The sequence below is a fragment of the Leucopleurus acutus genome (assembly GCF_964270905.1).
Source record: "Leucopleurus acutus genome assembly, chromosome: 19".
Classification (NCBI taxonomy): Eukaryota; Metazoa; Chordata; class Mammalia; order Artiodactyla; family Delphinidae; genus Leucopleurus; species Leucopleurus acutus.
In genome coordinates this window covers 47,627,481-47,646,650 of record NC_139161.1, presented here as the reverse complement: position 1 = coordinate 47,646,650, position 19,170 = coordinate 47,627,481, and the positions used below count along the sequence as shown (strand labels likewise).

At 55.3% G+C, this 19,170-nt stretch overlaps 2 protein-coding genes across 3 annotated transcripts in view; both read left to right on the top strand.

The window, feature by feature from the left end:
* Positions 1–7,288, top strand: part of SLC43A2 (solute carrier family 43 member 2) — a 36,709-nt gene extending 29,421 nt beyond the window's left edge. Inside the window, exons 9-13 of one of the 2 annotated variants that reach the window (XM_082861066.1) lie at positions 1,119–1,257; positions 2,615–2,744; positions 5,051–5,124; positions 6,339–6,462; positions 7,028–7,288. In XM_082861066.1, coding sequence (XP_082717192.1) covers positions 1,119–1,257; positions 2,615–2,744; positions 5,051–5,124; positions 6,339–6,462; positions 7,028–7,189 — 629 coding nt within the window. In that variant the 3' untranslated portion in view covers positions 7,190–7,288. Of the gene's footprint in view, positions 1–1,101; positions 1,258–2,614; positions 2,745–5,050; positions 5,125–6,338; positions 6,463–7,027 lie in introns of both variants that reach the window. The other variant, XM_082861067.1, reaches the window with a different exon arrangement.
* A 10,998-nt stretch (positions 7,289–18,286) lies between these two features.
* PITPNA (phosphatidylinositol transfer protein alpha) overlaps positions 18,287–19,170 on the top strand; it is a 40,805-nt gene continuing 39,921 nt past the window's right edge. Inside the window, exon 1 of the mRNA XM_082861073.1 lies at positions 18,287–18,447. Within this exon, the coding sequence (XP_082717199.1) occupies positions 18,428–18,447 (20 nt within the window). The 5' untranslated portion in view covers positions 18,287–18,427. The remainder of the gene's footprint in view (positions 18,448–19,170) is intronic.

Here is a 19,170-nt window from a genome sequence, read left to right as displayed (position 1 = left end):
CATCCTGCTCTTCTGAGCAGTTGTGCCTGACATCACACACACACACACACACACACACTCACACACGCACGCACACACACATGTCTGGCTATCAGGGTCAGGGGGCCAGTAGGTGGATGGGAGACCAGCGCTGGCTAGTGCGATACTTGGGCTGGGTGTGGGGTAGATTCTTTGCCCTCGGAGGGAACAAAGGCAACGAGGCCCAGGTTCTGCCAGGTCTTCTGCACCCACACTGCTTCCCCATCACGGTCCCCCGCAAACACCACAGGCCTGATTTACCAGCCCGCTTGTGACGAGGCACCAGCTGCACACGAGTGAGGCCCCAGCCGGCAGGAAAACGTCCGCAGACAGCCGCGCTGGGCACTCTTGAGCGTCGGGGCTTGGTGGGAAATGGCGTGTGAGCTGGGCCCAGAGCTAGTCTGCCTCCGTGCCCCATCCCCCTGTAATAACCTGCTGCTGACCTCACTCCTCTCTGCTTTTTCACTTTCGCTTTCTTGATGCAGTGATGGCTACCGGTAAGCCAGTGGGGGCGGGGGACGGGGGATTGTCAGGGAACACATGACATCCTCTCCTAGCCGGTCTCTGTTCAACGGAGAAACACCTCTCCTTGAACTCCAGACGTCCCTCTCGGCCAGACCTGTGTTTGGGGGTGGGGCGGTCAACATTCAGCTTCTGCTTGTCTGAGAAATCCCATCATAATTTTAAGGCTCTTTGAAGATTGGAGCCCTTACGTCAGTGCCCTTGTGAGTGGTGCCTTCCTGGTATATTTCTAGAGGCAGAAAACTGACGGCCAGTCACACACAAAACCTCAGTCCCAGGCATTGGTAATTTTGTGGTTCCCAAAGTCAGAGAGACTTCCTGGAGCTTCCGGGGGAAGTCACTGTGACATACGGGATTTCGTTAGCCGTTTCTTGGAAATAGGCGAGGACTTTGGAGAAAAGAAAAGGGTGGCTTTGATTTCAGAGGTTAAGGTCTCCGGGCTCCCCTCATGACCCACAGTGACAAGGGGGCGGTTCTGGAGAAGATCCCAGAAGGGCTTGTGGGGTCACAGGCTCTGCCCAGCGCCCACCCCAGGCCTCTGTCGCAGCCCCCGTGACCCAGCCCGTCTTTATCCTCAGTGGGCCTCTACACCTCCATCTTCGGTGTGCTCCAGCTGCTCTGCCTGCTGACAGCCCCCGTCATCGGCTACATCATGGACTGGAGGCTGAAGGAGTGTGAAGATGGCCCTGAGGAGCCCGAGGAGAAAGACGCCAACCAGTGCGTAGGCGGAGCTCGTGCCCCGGGCCCAGGCCGCCAGAGGGAGAAGCCCACCGGTCAGGTGTTAGGCAGCATCAGGGTGGGTGGGTTAGGTTTTAAAGTTAGCAGGAGAGGCGAAAGGGGGCTGTGCTCAAAGCTGCTCTTGCCCGCGCTCAGCTCAGCACACATCTTGGTCTGTTGCTTCTGTAAGGAAAGTCTTTTGTATGCAAAAGTTGGGGAGGCACGGAGCTCGAAGAGAGGAGGAGAGAAACCAGAGGAAGGTCTGTGCAGACAGCTATCAAACATCCTGCTTTTAGGGCTGCTCTGCGGTCCTTAGCACAAGTAGTTCACCGGCAGACGTCCTCAGAGTGGTCCTGTTGGCCTGCAAGGTCTGCTCCACTGGGTGTGAGTAGTAAACGGCTATAACCTTAGTACATGTCAGTAGATCTGTTCATGACTGTGAGAATTAAGCAAGGGACCGGAGCCCTACTTTACAGAAGGGTTGGGCTCTAAGATCAGAGGATGAGTTAAATGCTGTCTCTGACTCCACCGTAGTACAATAAGCTCCTCTTTACTGTATCAGGCCCTGTGCCAAGCCCTTAATGCACAACATCTCAGGTAAGCCTCCCAGCACCTCGATGAGTTAGACCCATTTTGCAGATGAGGGGACTGAAGCTAGGCGTCTGAGTGGCTTCCCTGAGGTCACATAGGGAGAAAGTGGTGGGTCTGGGCCTCCCTGCACATCTCTGAGCCCTTGGATGTCATACAGTTGTCCGTGGGGTATCTTTGTGGGTGTTGAGGCTGGAATCAGTAATAGTGAATTCACAGGGAAATAATTACAGAGAATGCTCTGTTATGTAGGTCAGGTCCTACAGCCAGAAGGCTGTTGGTGCCCATTCCAGTTCCATCTGCCGCATACCCGTTTCTCCTTCACCCCTTCCTGCCGCCCAAGGAGAAATCCACTCACTCCCTTTTTTGGCTTATTATCTGGCTTAGTGTCAGCTCCCTGCAGGATTCAGGTGAAGTTGGAGCCAGTAGTGAAGGAGGCTTTGCCACATCCTGACCTGGGTGCACTCTCCTCCTCCCTCCCCATCATCGGACCTCAGTCTTCGCCAAAGCAGCACAGGGTGTTGACGCCCGTCTCCTCGTGCCTTCTCGCGTCCGACCTCTCCACTGAGGTCACTCCGCGCTCAGTCCAGGGGGTGCAGTGGGGAGTGTCCCTCGTGCTGGTCTAGCCCCCACAGTCCCTAGCACATGCTTGCGGGTGGTCTCTGAGTCTTGCGCTGTCCACGAGCTGTGACTCCCGGGACCTGGCTTCCTGGGAGAGCCCGTCCTCCAGGGAGCCCCCAGCTCCGGTGTGTGCTCTGCGTTTCCACAGAGGTGAGAAGAAGAAGAAGCGGGACCGGCAGATCCAGAAGATCACCAACGCCATGCGGGCCTTCGCCTTCACAAACCTGCTGCTCGTGGGCTTTGGGGTGACTTGCCTCATTCCCAACCTGCCTCTACAGGTGGGTATGGGGAGAGGGAGAAGCCAGGTGGGGTATGGGGTGACGAGACTGAAAGGTGCATGATGTCTCATGGGGGAGAGAACAGTGCTCGCTCAGCAAAGAGAACAGTGACTTTTCATTTGTTTAATTCAACCAACCAACCTATCAACCGGCCCGCTGTGATTTACCAAAGGGCCCCCTACCTGCCAGGCTCTGTACGTGCGTGATGCTGGGAGCAAGGTGTGAATGGAACTCGGATTGCCTTTCACAGAAGACTCTTCTCTATGAAAGTACATCATTCTTCTCGGTCTTTAGGCATCTTACGTACCATGAGTACCATCATCCTACCGTTTCTGGAACCATGTGGTGTAGTTGTGTGGCTGCCCGTTTTGCATGCGCTCGAACAGCTGAAGTCTGATGTCCAAAGAACTCTGGCTAGTCTGTGGCGTTGGTGGGAGCGTCTGCTCCTCCAGTACAGGGGAGCAAGACCGACGACCCCTTGGCATCTGGGTTCAAAAGTTTAATTCCTTCTCACAAGATTGCCAGTGCCTTTGGAACCTGACTTTTGGCAGAGAGTTTGAGAAAGGTAGATTTCGTTACCTGCCTGGCTCCACCCTTAGGTCCACAGAAGTGTTCTAGTTCTAATCCCCAAATGTATGAACTTGGAAGGGACAAAAGTGATGGCATTGCTTCCAGATGGGTGTGACCCAAGTCCAGATGGTATCTTGGACCAGGTCCAGGAGGAAAGCAAGAGTCCCTTTCTACAAGTGGCCGCACGTAGAAGTTCATTGAACGCCCAGGTGTGCACCACCCACAGGTGCTACCATGTGTTTGTGCCGACACCGCGTGCAGCCACGGTAAACCATGGGAGGCCCTACCGGTTCCAGATGGGAGTATTGCTGCATCCCTGGTGCCCTCCCGGCCTCCTGGTGGTGGCCCTCTCCGCAAGACCGGCAGACCCTTGCCCTGACCACCCTTGTCCAGTCGCGGGGCAATGCTCAGCGAGGACAGTCATCTGCTTTGTGTTTTATCCAGTTCTTATTGAAAGGCAAGTTGTGAAAAGGCAGCAAGGCATTTGGAGCCTGCCGAGGGACGGGTGCACGTTCAGGCACAGCCCTCTCGCAGCACCGCAGAGCAGCCCTCGCCGCCTCCACTGCCCACATTCCCGGAAACGGGTCTTGGCCGCTGAGCCCGGTGGCAGGGCTGTGTGCAAAGAGCAAACAAAGGGTCCTGGGAGCAAAGGAGACAGCTCGTGGCTCTAAGGAATCGTTAACAAGTGCTTGCTAAGCTTGCCAAGCTTGCCAGCAGTGACCTTTCCTCAGGAAAGCAGAGCTAGAGGGGAGAGGGACAGCCATCTACCAGTAGGGCCTGGGTGGCCAGGCAGGGAGACCTGGGCACAGTCCTCAGGTCCACGAAGGCAGGAGTGGTGATTAGTGACCTCCTGCTTAGTGCTATGTCCATACGTACACTTAAGAGCAGACTCTAGATGGGGGCGGGATGGGGGGAGCCCTGGGTTTTAGTGTTTGCCAGTTTCCACAGTGCAAGTGCTCTCGTCGTGGCTGATATCAGCCAGTACGGCGTCACCAGCCGTGGAGTTGGAAAGAGACACAGTAACACACCATCACACGATATTTACAGTAGAGCAAAAAACCTTAAGAGCGGGAATTCCCTGGTGGTCCAGCGGTCAGGACTCCACACTTTCGCTGCTGAGGGCGCAAGTTCAGTCCCTGGTTGATCCTGCAAGCTGTGCAGTGCAGCCAAAAATAAAAAAATAAAAAAATTTTCGAAAAAACCGTAAGAGCACGGCTAGTGGTAAAACAGAATAAAATAATTAGGATGTGCTGGGTTTTGAGTATTCATTAACTTTGTTTTCAATGTACAGTTGACCCCTGAACAACACAAGTTTTAATTGCGTGGGTCCACTCATACTCAGATGGTTTTCAATGGTAAACACTAAGTACCACGTGATCCGTGGGTGGTTGAATCCGAGGATACAGAACTGTGGGTACAGAGGGCCGACTCTAAGTTATATGTGGACTGTTGGCTGCGTGGAGGGTCAGCACCCCTAGCCCCCCGTGTTGTTTAAGGGTCAACTGTAATTTGTTGAATTGTACGTTTCTTACAGTTGAACTGTTAGTAGTGACTGTGTTTAACTTAAAATCGGCTCAAAATTCTTGGCAGCTCAGGAGTTGGCCCTGGAAGGCTGGCACAAGCTGACTCCAGGGCGCCAGTACTCCCACCGCTCAGGACCCTAGGAGCTGTGGGGCAAGGGGACAAGGTGAGGCCCTCCATGTCTCTTGCTCAACACTCTGCTCTCCCTCCCTCAGATCCTCTCCTTCATCCTGCACACGATTGTGCGAGGATTCATCCACTCTGCCGTCGGGGGCCTCTATGCCGCTGTGTAAGTCCTGGGAGCTGTGGGTGGCCTGGTGGCCGAGGGTAAGGGAATGACCTGAGGGAGGTTCCTGGTGGGACTGAGGGCCTGAAGGGGGCCATCTTGCTCACTTGGGGTTCATCCTCTGGCCTTAGGTACCAGGGCTTCTGTTGGGTGTGTCAGGGGAAGGCCATACCTGGCAGGAGCAGGTCAGTGGGCAGACAGTTGGGTGCCCACAAGCCTTGGCATTTAACACGAAGTCAGTTCCCCCAGCCAAGGTGCCGCTCATTGTTGCTGCGCAGCCGGGTTCTGAGGCTGCCTCTGGCTGCTCATGGGAAGGGCAGGGGGGTGGGTTCTAGCTGCCCACAGCTCAACGGTGGTCTTCAAGTGGGCTTCAGCGGCGGCAGTGACGTGAATAACTGAGCCCAGGATGTGCCTGACAGATCCCACCCAGGGCCTCAAAGGGCTGGTTCTGTCCACAGCCTTCTTAGGCCTTGGCTAAAATGAAACCTGCCTCCTTTTCCAAGAGGCCACACGTGCCTAAGGAACCATAGTTGTTCCTTCTCCTTGGGCCGGGCCTCGGCTCACACACTGGAACCCAAACGCCATCCACTGTCTCCCTCTGACCAAAGACTAGCCCGTTCCTCCAGCCGTTCCTTGCTAGGAGTCCCTTCTCACCTCTGGGGCCACGATGCCTGACGTGGCCCCAGAATTCTGGCAAAATCTGGCTAAGGTTTTGCCAGAACTCTCTCCCTCTCTCAACAGTATCCCATGGGGGTCATTCCAGGTCTGCCTGTTCCACCCCCACCTACCCCCCGGGCCTGGAGGAAGTTGTGGCTGCCCTGGCAGAGTCTGAGGGCCTCGTCCGAGGGCTGTGATGCTATGTTTCCGTGATTACACAACGCTCCTCTGGAAGAGGGTGCAGCCAGGCCGGGCCCAGCCTCCGACCTGCCCGCTGGGCCCGGCTCACAGGCTGCAGACTCCGGCTGGCACCGCACCTCCCACTTGGCTTGGCCAGACACCCCCGGGCCCCGGGGCCTCATGCTGGTCCAAAAGACAAATTCGCTTTGCAGAACTGCTCAGCAGAAAGCAGTCCAGGGATGGACACCCCATTCCTACCTCTTCTCTGCCACCGGAGGTGCAGCCTGGGGGCACCAGCACCTGGGGCCAGGCTGCGAACGAGTATGTGGGAAGCCGGAGCATGGCCCCCTGTGGTGACAGGTTCTCTACTGCCCTGGCAGGTACCCCTCCACGCAGTTTGGCAGCCTCACAGGCCTGCAGTCCCTGGTCAGTGCGCTCTTCGCTCTCCTGCAGCAGCCCCTGTTTCTGGCTATGATGGGTCCCCTCCAAGGAGACCCCCTGTGGGTAAGAAGGATCGCGGGGCAGAGGGCTATGGGCATCCGCCCCACTCTGCTGGTTGGGAGCTGGGAGGCATCACTCGGGGGCTTCTAGAACCCCGGGACAGGCAGTTTGGAACTTTGGTTAGGATCAATTCAGGAATCCCTTGTGAATGGGCAGGAGGGACAAGAGGAGAAGAGTGTCCTTTCTGGACCTGATTTTGGGGTAAATCGAACCAAGTTGCTGTCCCTGCCCCTCCTGCCAAAGGCCCAGATTCTTAACCAGGTGCTGTGAGCTTGTCCCAATCCCGCCCCCCCCCCCCCCCCCCCCAGAGATTCAGATCAGTACAGTATGGTGGCCCGGGCCCATGGACAGCTGGGGAATTCTGCTGCTGGAATGTGGAACGACGGGACCTCCAACCTCTTGAAACTCCTTGTTTGTTTTTCCTCTCCTCTCCTGTGACCTTCTCCCCATTCCCAAACCTGAGAGCGAGGAAGGGGCTGGAACTGGGCTCTGCAAAGACCACAGCCCCTGCCTGCTCCTCCCTCCCCCGCCCTTGGTGGCGACTCGACTCTCATCCCTGCCTCCGCAGGTGAACGTGGGGCTGCTTGTCCTGAGCATGCTGGGCTTCTGCCTTCCCCTCTACCTCATCTGCTACCGGCGCCAGCTGGAGAGGCAGCTGCAGCAGAAGAGGGAAGACGACAAGCTTTTCCTCAAGCTCAACGGCTCGTCCAACCGGGAGGCTTTTGTGTAGTGCCCACCACCTCGGAACTGTGGCGTCCCACCCTTGCTTCAGTGACTCAGCGGTGTCCTCCCCACCCCAGAGGACCTCCACGCACCCCTAGGATCCTGTCCTGCACCATGTTGGAGTCCTCGCTCCCTCCCAGGGCCCTGGTCCTGCCTCGGAGCTCTGCGGTGGAAGGATGGGAGAGGGCCCGGTCAGGCGCTTCTCCTGCTGGAAGCAGAGGCGCTCTGGACTTCGCTCAGCCACCCTCGAGGGGCCCTGGAGCCTCGGGGCTCCGTGGTGCCTGCAGGAGCAGACAGGAGGACCCCGGGCAGGCAGGCCCTCTCCCCCCCAGCGTGTCGAGATTCCGCCTCTTGCCAAAGCAGAGGAGTCTGCCGTCTACTGCCCACCACCTGCCCCTCGGCTGCATGTCCACCAGCCACGCCTGCTGAGGACAAAGGCTTGCACTGTCTGTACCCGCCTCGCCTGGCCCCTCACCTCCTCCCCCGGCCAGTCTGAGCTGCCTGAGGAAGGAAGGACCCGCTTCCTGTTGTTGGTGCTAACTCCTTTGTGATTCCAGCCCCCTGTGGCCTGTCCTCCTGTTCGAGGCCTGTGGAGAAGGCCCCCTGGCTTAAAGCCTGGGGAGGGGATGGAGGGCTGGATGGTCACATGTGGCTCAGGAGCTGTGGTCAGGGCCGAGCAGCAGTCCCTTCCCTCCTCCCTGAGGGCCTGAGCCGGGGGCATGTCTCCACTGCCACCCTCTGTCCAGTCTGTGACCTGAAGGGAATTAAAGGGGCACCACACACAAACACACGCATGCGCGCGCGCACACACACACACACACACACATACACACACACACACATACACACACACACACACACACACACACACACACACACACACACGGCTGTTTTCGTGGGGATGGAAGTGAAGATGTGGCTGACAGACGTGGAGTTCCAGGCCCGGTTGGGAAGGTGGATTTGTGAGAGACCCAGGGGTGTGTGTGCATGTGGGTTGTGCGCGCGTGTCCTGTGCATGAGAGATGTGTGTGGGATGGGGGTGGGACGTGGGCGCTGGGGGTCTGCCCTTATCCTCCCGGAGACACCCTGGAGCCAGCCAGGCCCGCAGCAAGCCCAGCGCCCAGGAGCCAGCCCCGCTCAGGGTTGGGAGCTTGTCCCAGGCTGCAGGGCCACAGCGCCCCCTGCTGGCAGACTTTCCAAGGGCCCTGGAGCTGTTTATGCGGGCGAGGCCCCGTTTCCTCTGCCAGGCGGGCCTGGCTTGCCAACCCACCCACCTTGACTGCCCTCAGAAATGTGTCTGAGGCTTCCTGGGAGCTCTGAGAGGGGTGGGTTGATTTTTAGGTGAATTGTTTTGGTGGTTGGTTTTTTTTTTCCCCCTTTTAAGTTTTATCAGACTCCTTTTTATAAAGCAATAAATCCATTTTCCTCCTGGTAAGGGATGCCCCTTCTAGCATATCAGTTAATGACTACATGTGCCTGTTTTGAGCTTGAGAAGAAAAGGCAAGACAAGATTTTCTGCCCCAGTCGTACCCAGCGACTCACCGTCTCTCTGGGTGTGATTGCTGTCTCGGGAGGGGCAGTGGGCCAGGAAAAGACCTTCCTCCCCCGCCCCACCCCCAAACAAATGGGGCTTGTGCAGACACCTTAGAAGTGTGGCCATCCCCTCCTCTGCTGCTTATCCCAGCCCGACAGGCTAATCCTGACCCCCTTTCATCCCTGCTCAGACTTCCTGTCACCAGTCAACCATGCTGAGGGTTCCTCCTAAGTTCAGGACACAGGGTGACCCCAGGAGAGCCACAGGCTCAAAGAGAGCAGAGGCGGGATGTGGTGGAGGAACGGGTGGCAACAGGAAGGGGCAGGGGCAGGCCCAGGCCCGAGCCCTTTGAATGCACCTGATCTCCCTAGGCTTCACCCACTCAGATACTCAAAAGCAAATATTTGTTTTAAACAGACATTTTTTAAAAAAGAGAGCCTGAGATCAACATTTCCCGAAGCATTCCTCAGCATGCTAGTTCTGTGAGATGTTAAGGTCATTCTCATGTTTTAAAACAGCATTACAGTCAGATTCGGGAAATGTTGAGATAAGGTCAGATGAGCGGCACTGATGGGCTGTGTGCCTCTCCAGGGGGGTGTGGTCTGTGACTAAGGGATGGCTTTAACCATCACAGCCGTCCTCCACATGGGGCCCAATGACCACTAGCAGCAGGAGCTCTCGGGGTGCTGGTTAATAACAGTCTCTGGGCTTGCCTCTGACCTAGAGGGAAACCAAAGTCTACACTTTGCTAAGCCCCACCTGGTGGTTCTGGCGCCCGCCCCCGCAACATTTGAGACCCACTGACAAAGGAGTGCAGTTTGGGGAAGCGCTGACTAGCAAGGGCCCTTCCAGCTGGGAGATATGTTGAGCTTGTACAGACATGGCCTGTGCTGTTCCCAGCAGTGCCCAGCCCAGCCAAAGTGGGAGCTGCGGCCTCTCTCTCCCACCCACCTGCAGGGTGTGTGCACTTTGGGGGAAGAAGCAGGCATTAAGAAACCAGAGTTCAGGGTGGGAGGTAGTCTAGGGCCAATAGTGTGTGGGGATTAGAGGCATGAAAATGGGAGCAGGATACCAGATGGGTTGGGGACCACAGGTGCCCCCCCCCACTCCCTTGCCTGTCATTTTGCTCTGACTGTACAGGGTTGATGGGTTACATATTTTCCCATTACCATCACTGGATCATGCTAACAAGCCAGGAGTTCATACTACCCTCCCTAATTTACAGCTGGAAAAATTGAGGCCCAGGGAGGTGGAGTAACTTGCTCAAGGTGAGAGCCAGGACTCATATGTGGTTCTTAGCCTCTAGGTCAGGCATTCCATTCAGAGCAGCAGCCCCAGGGGCCACCAGGCCTTGAGATCAGGGCGAAACAGCCTAAGGGAAGCAAACGCAGGCGAGGTGTCTGTTTCTTGGAGCCAAGAGCTTCCTTGGAGAGAGTGGGGTGAGCTCTACTTAGTAGAGTCATCTTGGCCCTAGAGGCCGATGGTAGCTTGGGGGAGCACGTTTCTGGTCGCCCCAACCCTTGAGAGGAGTGCCCTGGGGTGGAGCAGGGACCACATGGCCTCGGCCCTCCATCTTCGTCCTCCTCCTCCAGGCTTCTCGTGGGAAGGAGCTGGAAGTCGTGCCCAGCCCTGTGGGCTCAATCAGAGTGAAGAGCGCGGCCAGGCCGGGCTCAGGAGCACGGCCCGAGCCCCGCTCCTCTCTAGCCTCCCTGTACTTGAGTCCAGGTGATCCTTTGTGGTTAGCTTCCTCCGAGCCCTCCTGGCCTCTGCCTGTGGCTCTCGCTTCCTGGGCCTGTACTAGGGAAGGTTCCCACCCTCGTAAAGGCCATAGATGGGGCTGCAGGTTGTGAGTTCCGTTCTGTTTCTCTTTTTATTCCTCTTGTACCCGGTGTCAGCCTGGTGAAAACTTCTCCTCAAGCCCTCCTTGTCCTGGCCCTGGGCTGTGCAGTGTGAGGAGGGCATCCCGCTGCCCTGGGCCCCAAGCACACTGAAAATGGGGAGCCATCCAGTATTGGGGGTACATGTGCAGGACTGTCCCAGACAGCGGCACAAAAAGCCCAGTGGAGTTTTCGATTCATTTGCACATCAGCCTGCATGAATTTAAACAGATACACACCACCGGGGGCAGGTGAGGCTGTGGACCCCCTATGGTAAGGGGCTCCTGTCAGAGAACTCTGAGAAGTCTTCTCAGCAGAGTCAGGCTTCCGGGGCTGTTTAATACATTCTCGTGGGCTCTGGGACAGTAAGGTGCCTTATCTGTGGGGTTAGGATTAGGAGCCCAGGACCCCCCAAGTGAAGGGATGGGTTTTCACAGGCTGCAGCGCTCCCCTGGGGTGGGGGTGGGGTCAGGGTGAGCCGGAGGGCTCTGGAAGCCTGTCCCACCCAGGCCCTGCCTCATGCCGAGTCCTGGGGTGAGGACCTGGTGTCCGGAAGGAGGTGCATCGTCCTCCACGTGGGTGGCCCACCGCAAAGCAGACCTCTCCCGCCGCTGGCACACAACCACCGCCTGGGCCCTTGGTCTCTGCAGGCAGCATGTCCAGCCCCGAAGTTAGTCTTTCTCAGCCTCCCAGGCAGATCCAAGACCAAACCAGGGCCTCTGGCCGCTCCCAGCCCCTCAACCCTTCCCAGAGCGAGACCATCTCCCTGTGCTGAGGAGGCTGTGAGGGAACGGCAGAGGTCGGGCCCCACCACACATACTATCTCGTGACCTGAAGCAAGTCTTGAGCCTCAGTTTCCTCATCTGTAAAATGGCAATAATACTCTCCCCGGGAGGCTGGGTGGACATGGACGTCAAGCAGTCGCACATTGTTGCACCTGGCATTTCATAGGCACTTAACAAGCGATAGCGTTATTTTTATGACCCAGGAGGAATGCAGAGAGCACAGGGGATGAGGACCACCCACACCCACCCTCCCCCGCCCATATAACGGGACAGCCTTGTGGCCAAGTAAAGGAAGTGAGGTCTGTTTCTGCTGACCCCTACCCCTCTCAGAACCCCCTCTCTAAGCAAAAGCCTTAAGCAGTTGTCCCCTTGTTCACGTTTACGTTTTTCACATTTTGTTAAGAGACTTGGCCAAAGCTTCTCAAGCTAACCTCTAACGGGTGGATATCCAGGCGCTCCTGACAGTTCTATGCTGAGGTGGGTGACTCAGAGCACGGCTTGTAGGCAGTACCTCCATGCCACCTCCTCGTGAAACTGGCTGTGCCTCTGTGTGTGTGTGTGCGTGTGTGCACACGTGTGTCGAAGTCTGAGGTGTGTTCCAGGCACGTCAGGTGTGAATGTGTTTGGAGGAGTGTGGGGGAGCTTGTCTGTGTGCCTGTCTACCTGGACGAAGAGGGAGGGGGTCTCACGTCGCTGAATCCCTTTTGGTGGCTGGAAGGGCCTAGGCAGGCCCCGTCCAAGGACCCAGCCCAGGCTCTCAGAGTGGTGCCTGAAGGGCTAACATGTTCCTGTGTCAACGAGGGTCAGTGCAGTGTCACTGACAGCTTAGGAGCTGACCCTGACTCTTCCTGGCCCTTTGCTGTTTCTAGCACCTGGATTACTTCCTGGCACACAGTAAGCACTTAATAAATGTCTGCGGAAAATGGCTAAGAACTGCTTCCTCCTCGGCCCCTGTGTCTCTTTCTAAGTCACTCATCCGCTTGCCACTTGTCTCTTGCCTGTCACTTGTCTGAAACGTGCTCCCTGACCCCCACTCTCCGCTACGTTGCACTCATTGTGGCCCAGCTTTGCTGGTGGGCCAGCTTTCAGCAGAGCTGGGGAAGGGACAGAGGAAGGAGCCTCTTGGGTGGGACCCCCCAAGGCTGCTGGGAATTCTGGTTCTAAGGTGGGCGCTCATCCTTGCCCCTTTTCTTTTGTCCTAAGTCAGTGGTCATGGGCACACCTGCTCCTCCTACAGGTTTCCCACGAAGCTGGCCACTGTCCTGCCAGGCCAGGGCCCTGGGTAGTAGCAGCAGAAAAGAAGAGCCACTGGGCTTCCCCAGAGAAGCCCCAAGGAGATCCCCACGGCCAGGGAGGGGAGAGGATGGCCTGTTTGTCTGAGGCCTGGCTCCTGAGCCTGCCGGGCAGAGGGGGCTTGAAGCCCAGGGGAGGGAGGTGGATGACCTCGGGGGCCAGCTGGGGATGGGCGAGCAGCAGGCCCCCTGCATAGCAGGCAGGGCAGAGGTGCTGGATGGATGTGCACGAGGGCTTCTACTCATCAGGATTGTGAGCTCACAAGCCGGGGCGCTGCTACGTCCCTTTGCTGTGTCCTTCATTTTCCCACTTTTGATGGAGACACTACGGGGAAATATTCCTCTAATATAAGCAGAGCCACAGCACAAGCTCTGTGATGACACGGGGGCAGCTAGACCTTGAGCTCTCTGCCAGACAAGAGGACTTGGTGGGCACCATGGGGACCTGGAAGCCACAGCTCCATCTAAGGACACGGCTTGACACGGCTGCAACCAATTAAGGCCCTTGTGAGCGAGCCAGGTGTTGCCCGATCTTCTGATTTTTACAAGAGAAGCTGGGAGTCCCGAGTTTTATAGAAAATATCCCTATTTTCAGATGCTGGCTCAAAAAAACTTTTTTTTTAAATACCACAGCTGCTCCAGTAGCTTTTCACGGTGTGCAGGCCAGAGTCGGGGAGTGGAGGGTAGAGGTAAAGCACCGCCCCACAGCTGTTTCCTCCACCTGGGCAGAGGCTATGCATGTCTGAACTGCAGCCCCACTCAGGCTGGGACCATTCTCTTTTGTCTCCCCCAGCCTGGCGCGTAATGAATGCTGTTACGTGAGCAAGTGGTTACTCATTCTAGTCTAGCTTCCTGAGTGACCCCCGAGTCCCTGTTTAGGGACAGTGAATCATCAGGGCCAGCACGGGGCAGAGCCAGCTAACCTCAGAGGCCCAAGTCCCTGCCCACGGGCTGGCCGAGGCACTCCTCTGGCCAGGGGGAAAAGCCAGGCAGCCAGGGTCACGCTTTGTCTGCTCTTCTGTCTGTCTGTCTGTCTCCCCACTAGAACGAATGCCCCCTGAGCGCTGGTACGTGCACTGCCTTGGTCACCATGATACCTCCAGTACCTCAAAACGTGCCTAGCGTGGAACAGCTGCTCAATAAATATTTGGAGGATGAAACTTAAAAAGAGAGAGGGAGAGAAATAAACCAAAAAGAGGCTGAAACTGCCAGACAGAGGCTGGGAGAAGAGCATGCTCTCAGCAGCCAGGAAGGGGCAGAACAGAAGATGGAAACAGTGAAATGCAGTCTCTCTGAGATACCCAGAGATGGGTTACAGGTGTGGCTGTGACGAGGCAGGAACAAGGGCCAGCCAGCCAGGAGCAAGCGCGGGGGTGGTCCAGGGCAGTGAGATGCACAGACAGCGAGACAAAGGGGAGGGAGAGACAGTCCCAGACAGAACAGAGAGCAGACGGCAGTGATGGGGAGAGACAGAGAGAGGGAAACACAGAGGCAGGTGAGACAGGAAGAGAGGTAAAGAGAGACAGAGAAACACAGAGAGATGGAGAGGGGAGAGATAACAAGAGAGATTAAAGAGAGAGAAAGCGAGAGGACAGACAGAGTTACAGAGGAACAGAAAGAGAGAGAGACAGAGGGAGCACAGAGACAGAACAAAACTAAACAGATAGACAGGGAGAGACAGAAAGAGATACAGAGAGACTTCTTTTTTTTTTTGGCCAAGTCAACATTTTATTAAAAAACACACAAACACGTACACAATGGTAACAACAGGAAAGGAGCCAAGATCTCCTATTTGGGGACAGGCTGACCGCATGGTGCTCCCATAGGCCTCACTTTAAGAAAGAAGGTACCTTCAAGACCAGATTTCCAAGAGAGATAAATTAGGAGGTGGCTGTGTTTTCACAAGAGGTGAGATAAAGAGAGATCGACAGAAAGAGAAACAGACATACCAAGAGATGGAGAGGAGAGACAGAAGGGGGGCTAGCTAGAGAGATGGAGAGAAGGTGGGTACAAAGAGGGAGAGAGGGAGAGAGACAAAGAGGGAGAGAGGGAGAGAGACAAAGAAAGAGAGGCATGTGAGACAGAAAGATCGCTGTGACACTGGAGAGTCACGTCCTTCTTGCCTGTTCAGCCTGGAGCACATAGAAGTAGCCTCGAGGGGCAGTAGTGTCCATCCCTCCTTCCTCACAGCATCCTTTCCTCCAGAATGATAATACAGAAATGTGGCATGTCCTTCATGAAATTATTTTATGCACATTGCCTCATCTACGATGCCCAGCAATCCCACATGGTAGCCACTACCATCGTCCCCATTTTACAAATGAAGGAGCTGAGGCTCAGAGCGGTTAAGGAACCTGCACAAGGTCACACAGTGGGAAGTGGTAGGGCCCCCTGCATTGGCAGGCAGATTCTTAACCACTGTGCCACGAGGGAAGCCCCAGGCCTAACTCTTATGCACACCTGAAGCAAAGCTTGCTAGGGCGAGAGATGTAAGAAACAGAGCAACTGAAAATAAAATGTGAAGGAAAAATAAAATGCAGACTTGTTCAGACACTGATCGTATCTAAAATAAACTACAGAATTACATTTTTTAGACGATTAGGGAAATCTGAACTTGGTATGAGATAATATCAAGAAATTATTAATTTTGTTCAGTATGATCACGGCATTGTGGATTCATAAGAAAATATCCATATTTCTAGAATGCACACGGAAACATGGAGGGCAGAGATGACGTGATGTCTGAGATCTGCTTTAAAATGTTTCAGAAAAGAGCTGAAGCAAGTGTGGCAAAATCTCGCTAACAGTTGATTCTGGATGACGAGGAGTGGGGATTCCTTAAGGCCAGATCTTGAACTTGGCACTCAAGTTCCCACACTCCGTCCTTCCTGTGTGTGTGTCCACCACATGAACCACTCATGCTCTGACCAGGGGCTCTACCCTGGTCTCCCCACCCCGCAAATTCCACCCACATAGAACCCTGCCTCTGCACTTTTGCATATGTTCCTTTCCCTCCGAAGATGCCATTTCCCTTTTCTAGCCAAATCTGTCTCAAATCCCCCTTGTTCCCAGATACTTCCTACACCTTTTCAGCCCAGGAGGCCTCTCCTTGGACCCTTTCCAGCACTGTTCTTTGTGTCGCACATGGTCACCTTTACGGCCAGCTACCTCAGTCCCTAGGTACCGTTTTCTGTGAGTGCAAGGCCTCCTCTCCATGAGCTCCTCCAAATGGAGGCTGTTTCTCAGGTATTTTAATGACTGTTTTGCTTTTTACTTCCCCCAGTGCCCTGCATGGCCCTCCAAGCTCCCTCATCTCAGCTCATTCAGGTCTCTGTCTAAACATGGCCTCTTTTTTTTTTTTTTTTTTTAATTTATTTGGCTGCACTGGGTCTTAGTTGCGGCATGTGGGATCTAGTTCCCTGACCAGGGATCGAACCCGGGCCCCATGCAGTGGGAGTGCAGAGTGTCAGCCACCGAACCACCAGGGAAGTCCCGTGGCCTCTTCTTTTTGGCTGAAACTCATGGCTTGTACGATCTTATTTCCCCCACAAGGGACTGAACCCGGCCCCCAGGCCCCCAGCAGTGAAAGCCTCGAGTCCTAACCACTGGACTGCCAGGGAATTCCCAAAACATGGCCTCTTAGCGTCTTTCTTGACCACCCAACTAATACCACCGGCACTGGCCCCAGTCACCCTGTTCAGCCGCTTCATGACATTCATCTCTACTTGAAGTTATTTCTGCATTTGTTTATATTCTGCCTCGCCCCACTGAACAAGGGAAGGACCTTGTTTTTCTTGGTCACCCCTATATCCTGAGTGCCTAGAGAAAGGCCCAGGACAGGGCAAGGAGTTCAATCAATATTTTATGGAGTGAATGAGTAGATGTAGCTTTCCCAGATACACTGCAAGCTCCAGACGGCAGGGTTTGATTACTTCCTGGAGAGAGCCAGCACACGGCAATTGTTAAATAATGATTTACTGTATTGGGACTTCCCTGGTGGCGCAGTGGTTAAGAAGCCACCTGCCAACACAGGGGACATAGGTTCGATCCCTGATCCCGGAAGATCCCACATGCCGCAGAGCAACTAAGCCCGTAAGCCCCTGACTTGCTCACTCAACAAAAGCACAGATTATTTTTTCATTTTTTTCTGACTTTATTGATGAATATTTCACGAATATTGATATAATTGTATATATTTAAAGTCTACAATGAGATGAATATATATATATACATACACACACACACACTCATGGAATAAAATGGAACAATTACCAAGATCAAAATAATTAACACATCCATTATCTCACATAGGTAGCTCCTTTTTTTTCATCTTTTTGTGATGATAATTTTTTTAACATCTTTATTGGAGTATAATTGCTTTACAATGTTGCGTTAGTTTCTGCTGTATAACAAAGTGAATCAGCTATATGTATACATATATCCCCATATCCCCTCCGTCTTGTGTCTCCCTCTTCTGGTTTTCTCAGGGTATATGCCCAGTAGTGGGATTGCTGGGTCCTATGGTAGTTCTATTTTTAGTTTGTTAAGGAACCTCCATACTATTCTCCATAGTGGCTGTATCAGTTTACATTCCCACCAACAGAAAAGCACAGAATTTGATACACAGCAGGCACTTAGCAAATACTTTTTGGATGAAAGACATTACACTAAGGACTTCCTTGGTGGCACAGTGGTTAAGAATCCGCCTGCCAACGCAGGGGACACAGGTTTGAGCCCTGGTCCAGGAAGATCCCACATACCGTGGAGCAACTAAGCCCACGAGCCACAACTACTGAGCCCTCATGCCACAACTACTGAAGCCTGCGTGCCTAGAGCCCTAGAGCTCCACAATAAGAGAAGCCACTGCAATGAGAAGCCAGCGCACCGCAACGAAGAGTAGCCCCTGCTCGCCGCAATTAAGGAAAGCCCGCACGCAGCAACGAAGAGCCCATGCAGCCAAAAAATAAAATAAATAAATAAAATGAATTTAAAAAAAAAAAGAAAGACATTACACTAAGATATTAAGGTGGAAATCTCTGCCCCATCACATGCTAGCTTTGGACTTGAGCAAGTCTCTCTCTCTCTCTCTTTTTTTTTTTTTTTTCTTGAGCAAGTCTCTTAAGCTCTGCCTTCTCCTCACCTGTCACTGTGGACAGTAATAATACATTTCTGGTAGAGCTGTCGTAAGGAGTCAAGCCCTTGGAAGAGCACGTGCACGTAAACTTAGCCATTATTATTTTTTGACACAACCTCTCAAACCACACCACCAGGGAGGCCCAGCCGTACTGGGACATCTGTTCCGCCTGCAGATAATCAGTCACCCCTAGGACCCTGCAGCACACCTCGGTGTCGGCCCCACCTACTGCCCGGGTCTTGCGCACGCCCGGGACCCACCTCGGACGCGGATATCAGCGCCGCGGCCCACTTAAGGACGGGAGGGGGCGGGCCCGGGAAGGCTCTGCCTCCGCGCTTAGGTCAGCGCGCAGCGCTGCGCGTGACGCTCTGGTTGCCGCAGAGACGCCCCGCCCCCGCGCGGCGCTGCGGAACTGGAGCTCCGGGCGGCGTCGGCAGCGGCGCGGAAGGCGGCGAGGCAGGGGCGGCAGGAGCCGGCGCGGCGACCGCAGCGAGAGCGGCGGGGACAGAGCAGACAACAACGAAGGCGCACAGGCAGCCGGGCCGGGCCACGGGGAGAGCGGCCGCCGGGAAGCGGGCGGGAGGCTGGGCGGGCAGCGGGCAGCCGCCGAGCCGCGAAGCGACATGGTGCTGCTCAAGGAGTAGTGAGTGTCCAGCCGGCCGTGCGGAAGCGAGGAGGGAGGGAGAGTCGAGGATGACGAGCAGGGAGGGTGATGGCCTGGCGGAGGACGGACGGGGCCCGACGGGATGGAGAGCGCTGGATGGGCGGCCCAGCAGGGGCTGAGGGGACAGCGAGGGCCGGACAGGGCCCGAGGTGGGCCGAACGGGGATAAAGCGGGAGGGACAGCACCTGAGGTGGGGCCCAAGGGGCAGTGAGGGCCGAAGAGGCCTGAGGAGAGGCTGAGGGGACAAAGAGGGCCGGGCAGGCCTGAGATGAGGTCAAGGGGACAGTGAGAGCCGGACAGGGCATGAGGAGGGGCTGAGGGGATCGAGCGTGCTGGATGAGATGTGCGGTGGTCCTAGAGTGGAGGCTAAGGGAGGAAGGGGCCAGCCAGAGCTGCAGGACTGGCTGAGAGGACCCACCGGAGAGGGAGGAGTTGTGTGAGTGGCTGAGGAACGGTTAGACAAGGGCAGACAGGGCTGGGGAGCCGGGGAGCCAGCCAGAGTGGAGAGGGGTTTGGGGCTGAACAATACCAAGGGGCACTGGGAGATCAGATAAGACAGCTTCAAGAATGGAGTTGGGATGATGGGGCCGAGTGTTGAGGGCAACCTGGGGTGTGAGGAGTGGCTGCCTTAGGCATCAGGGGAAGGATCGTGATAAGTAGACACAGGAAAAGGACTAGGGAGTCAGCGTCAGGCTGAGCGAC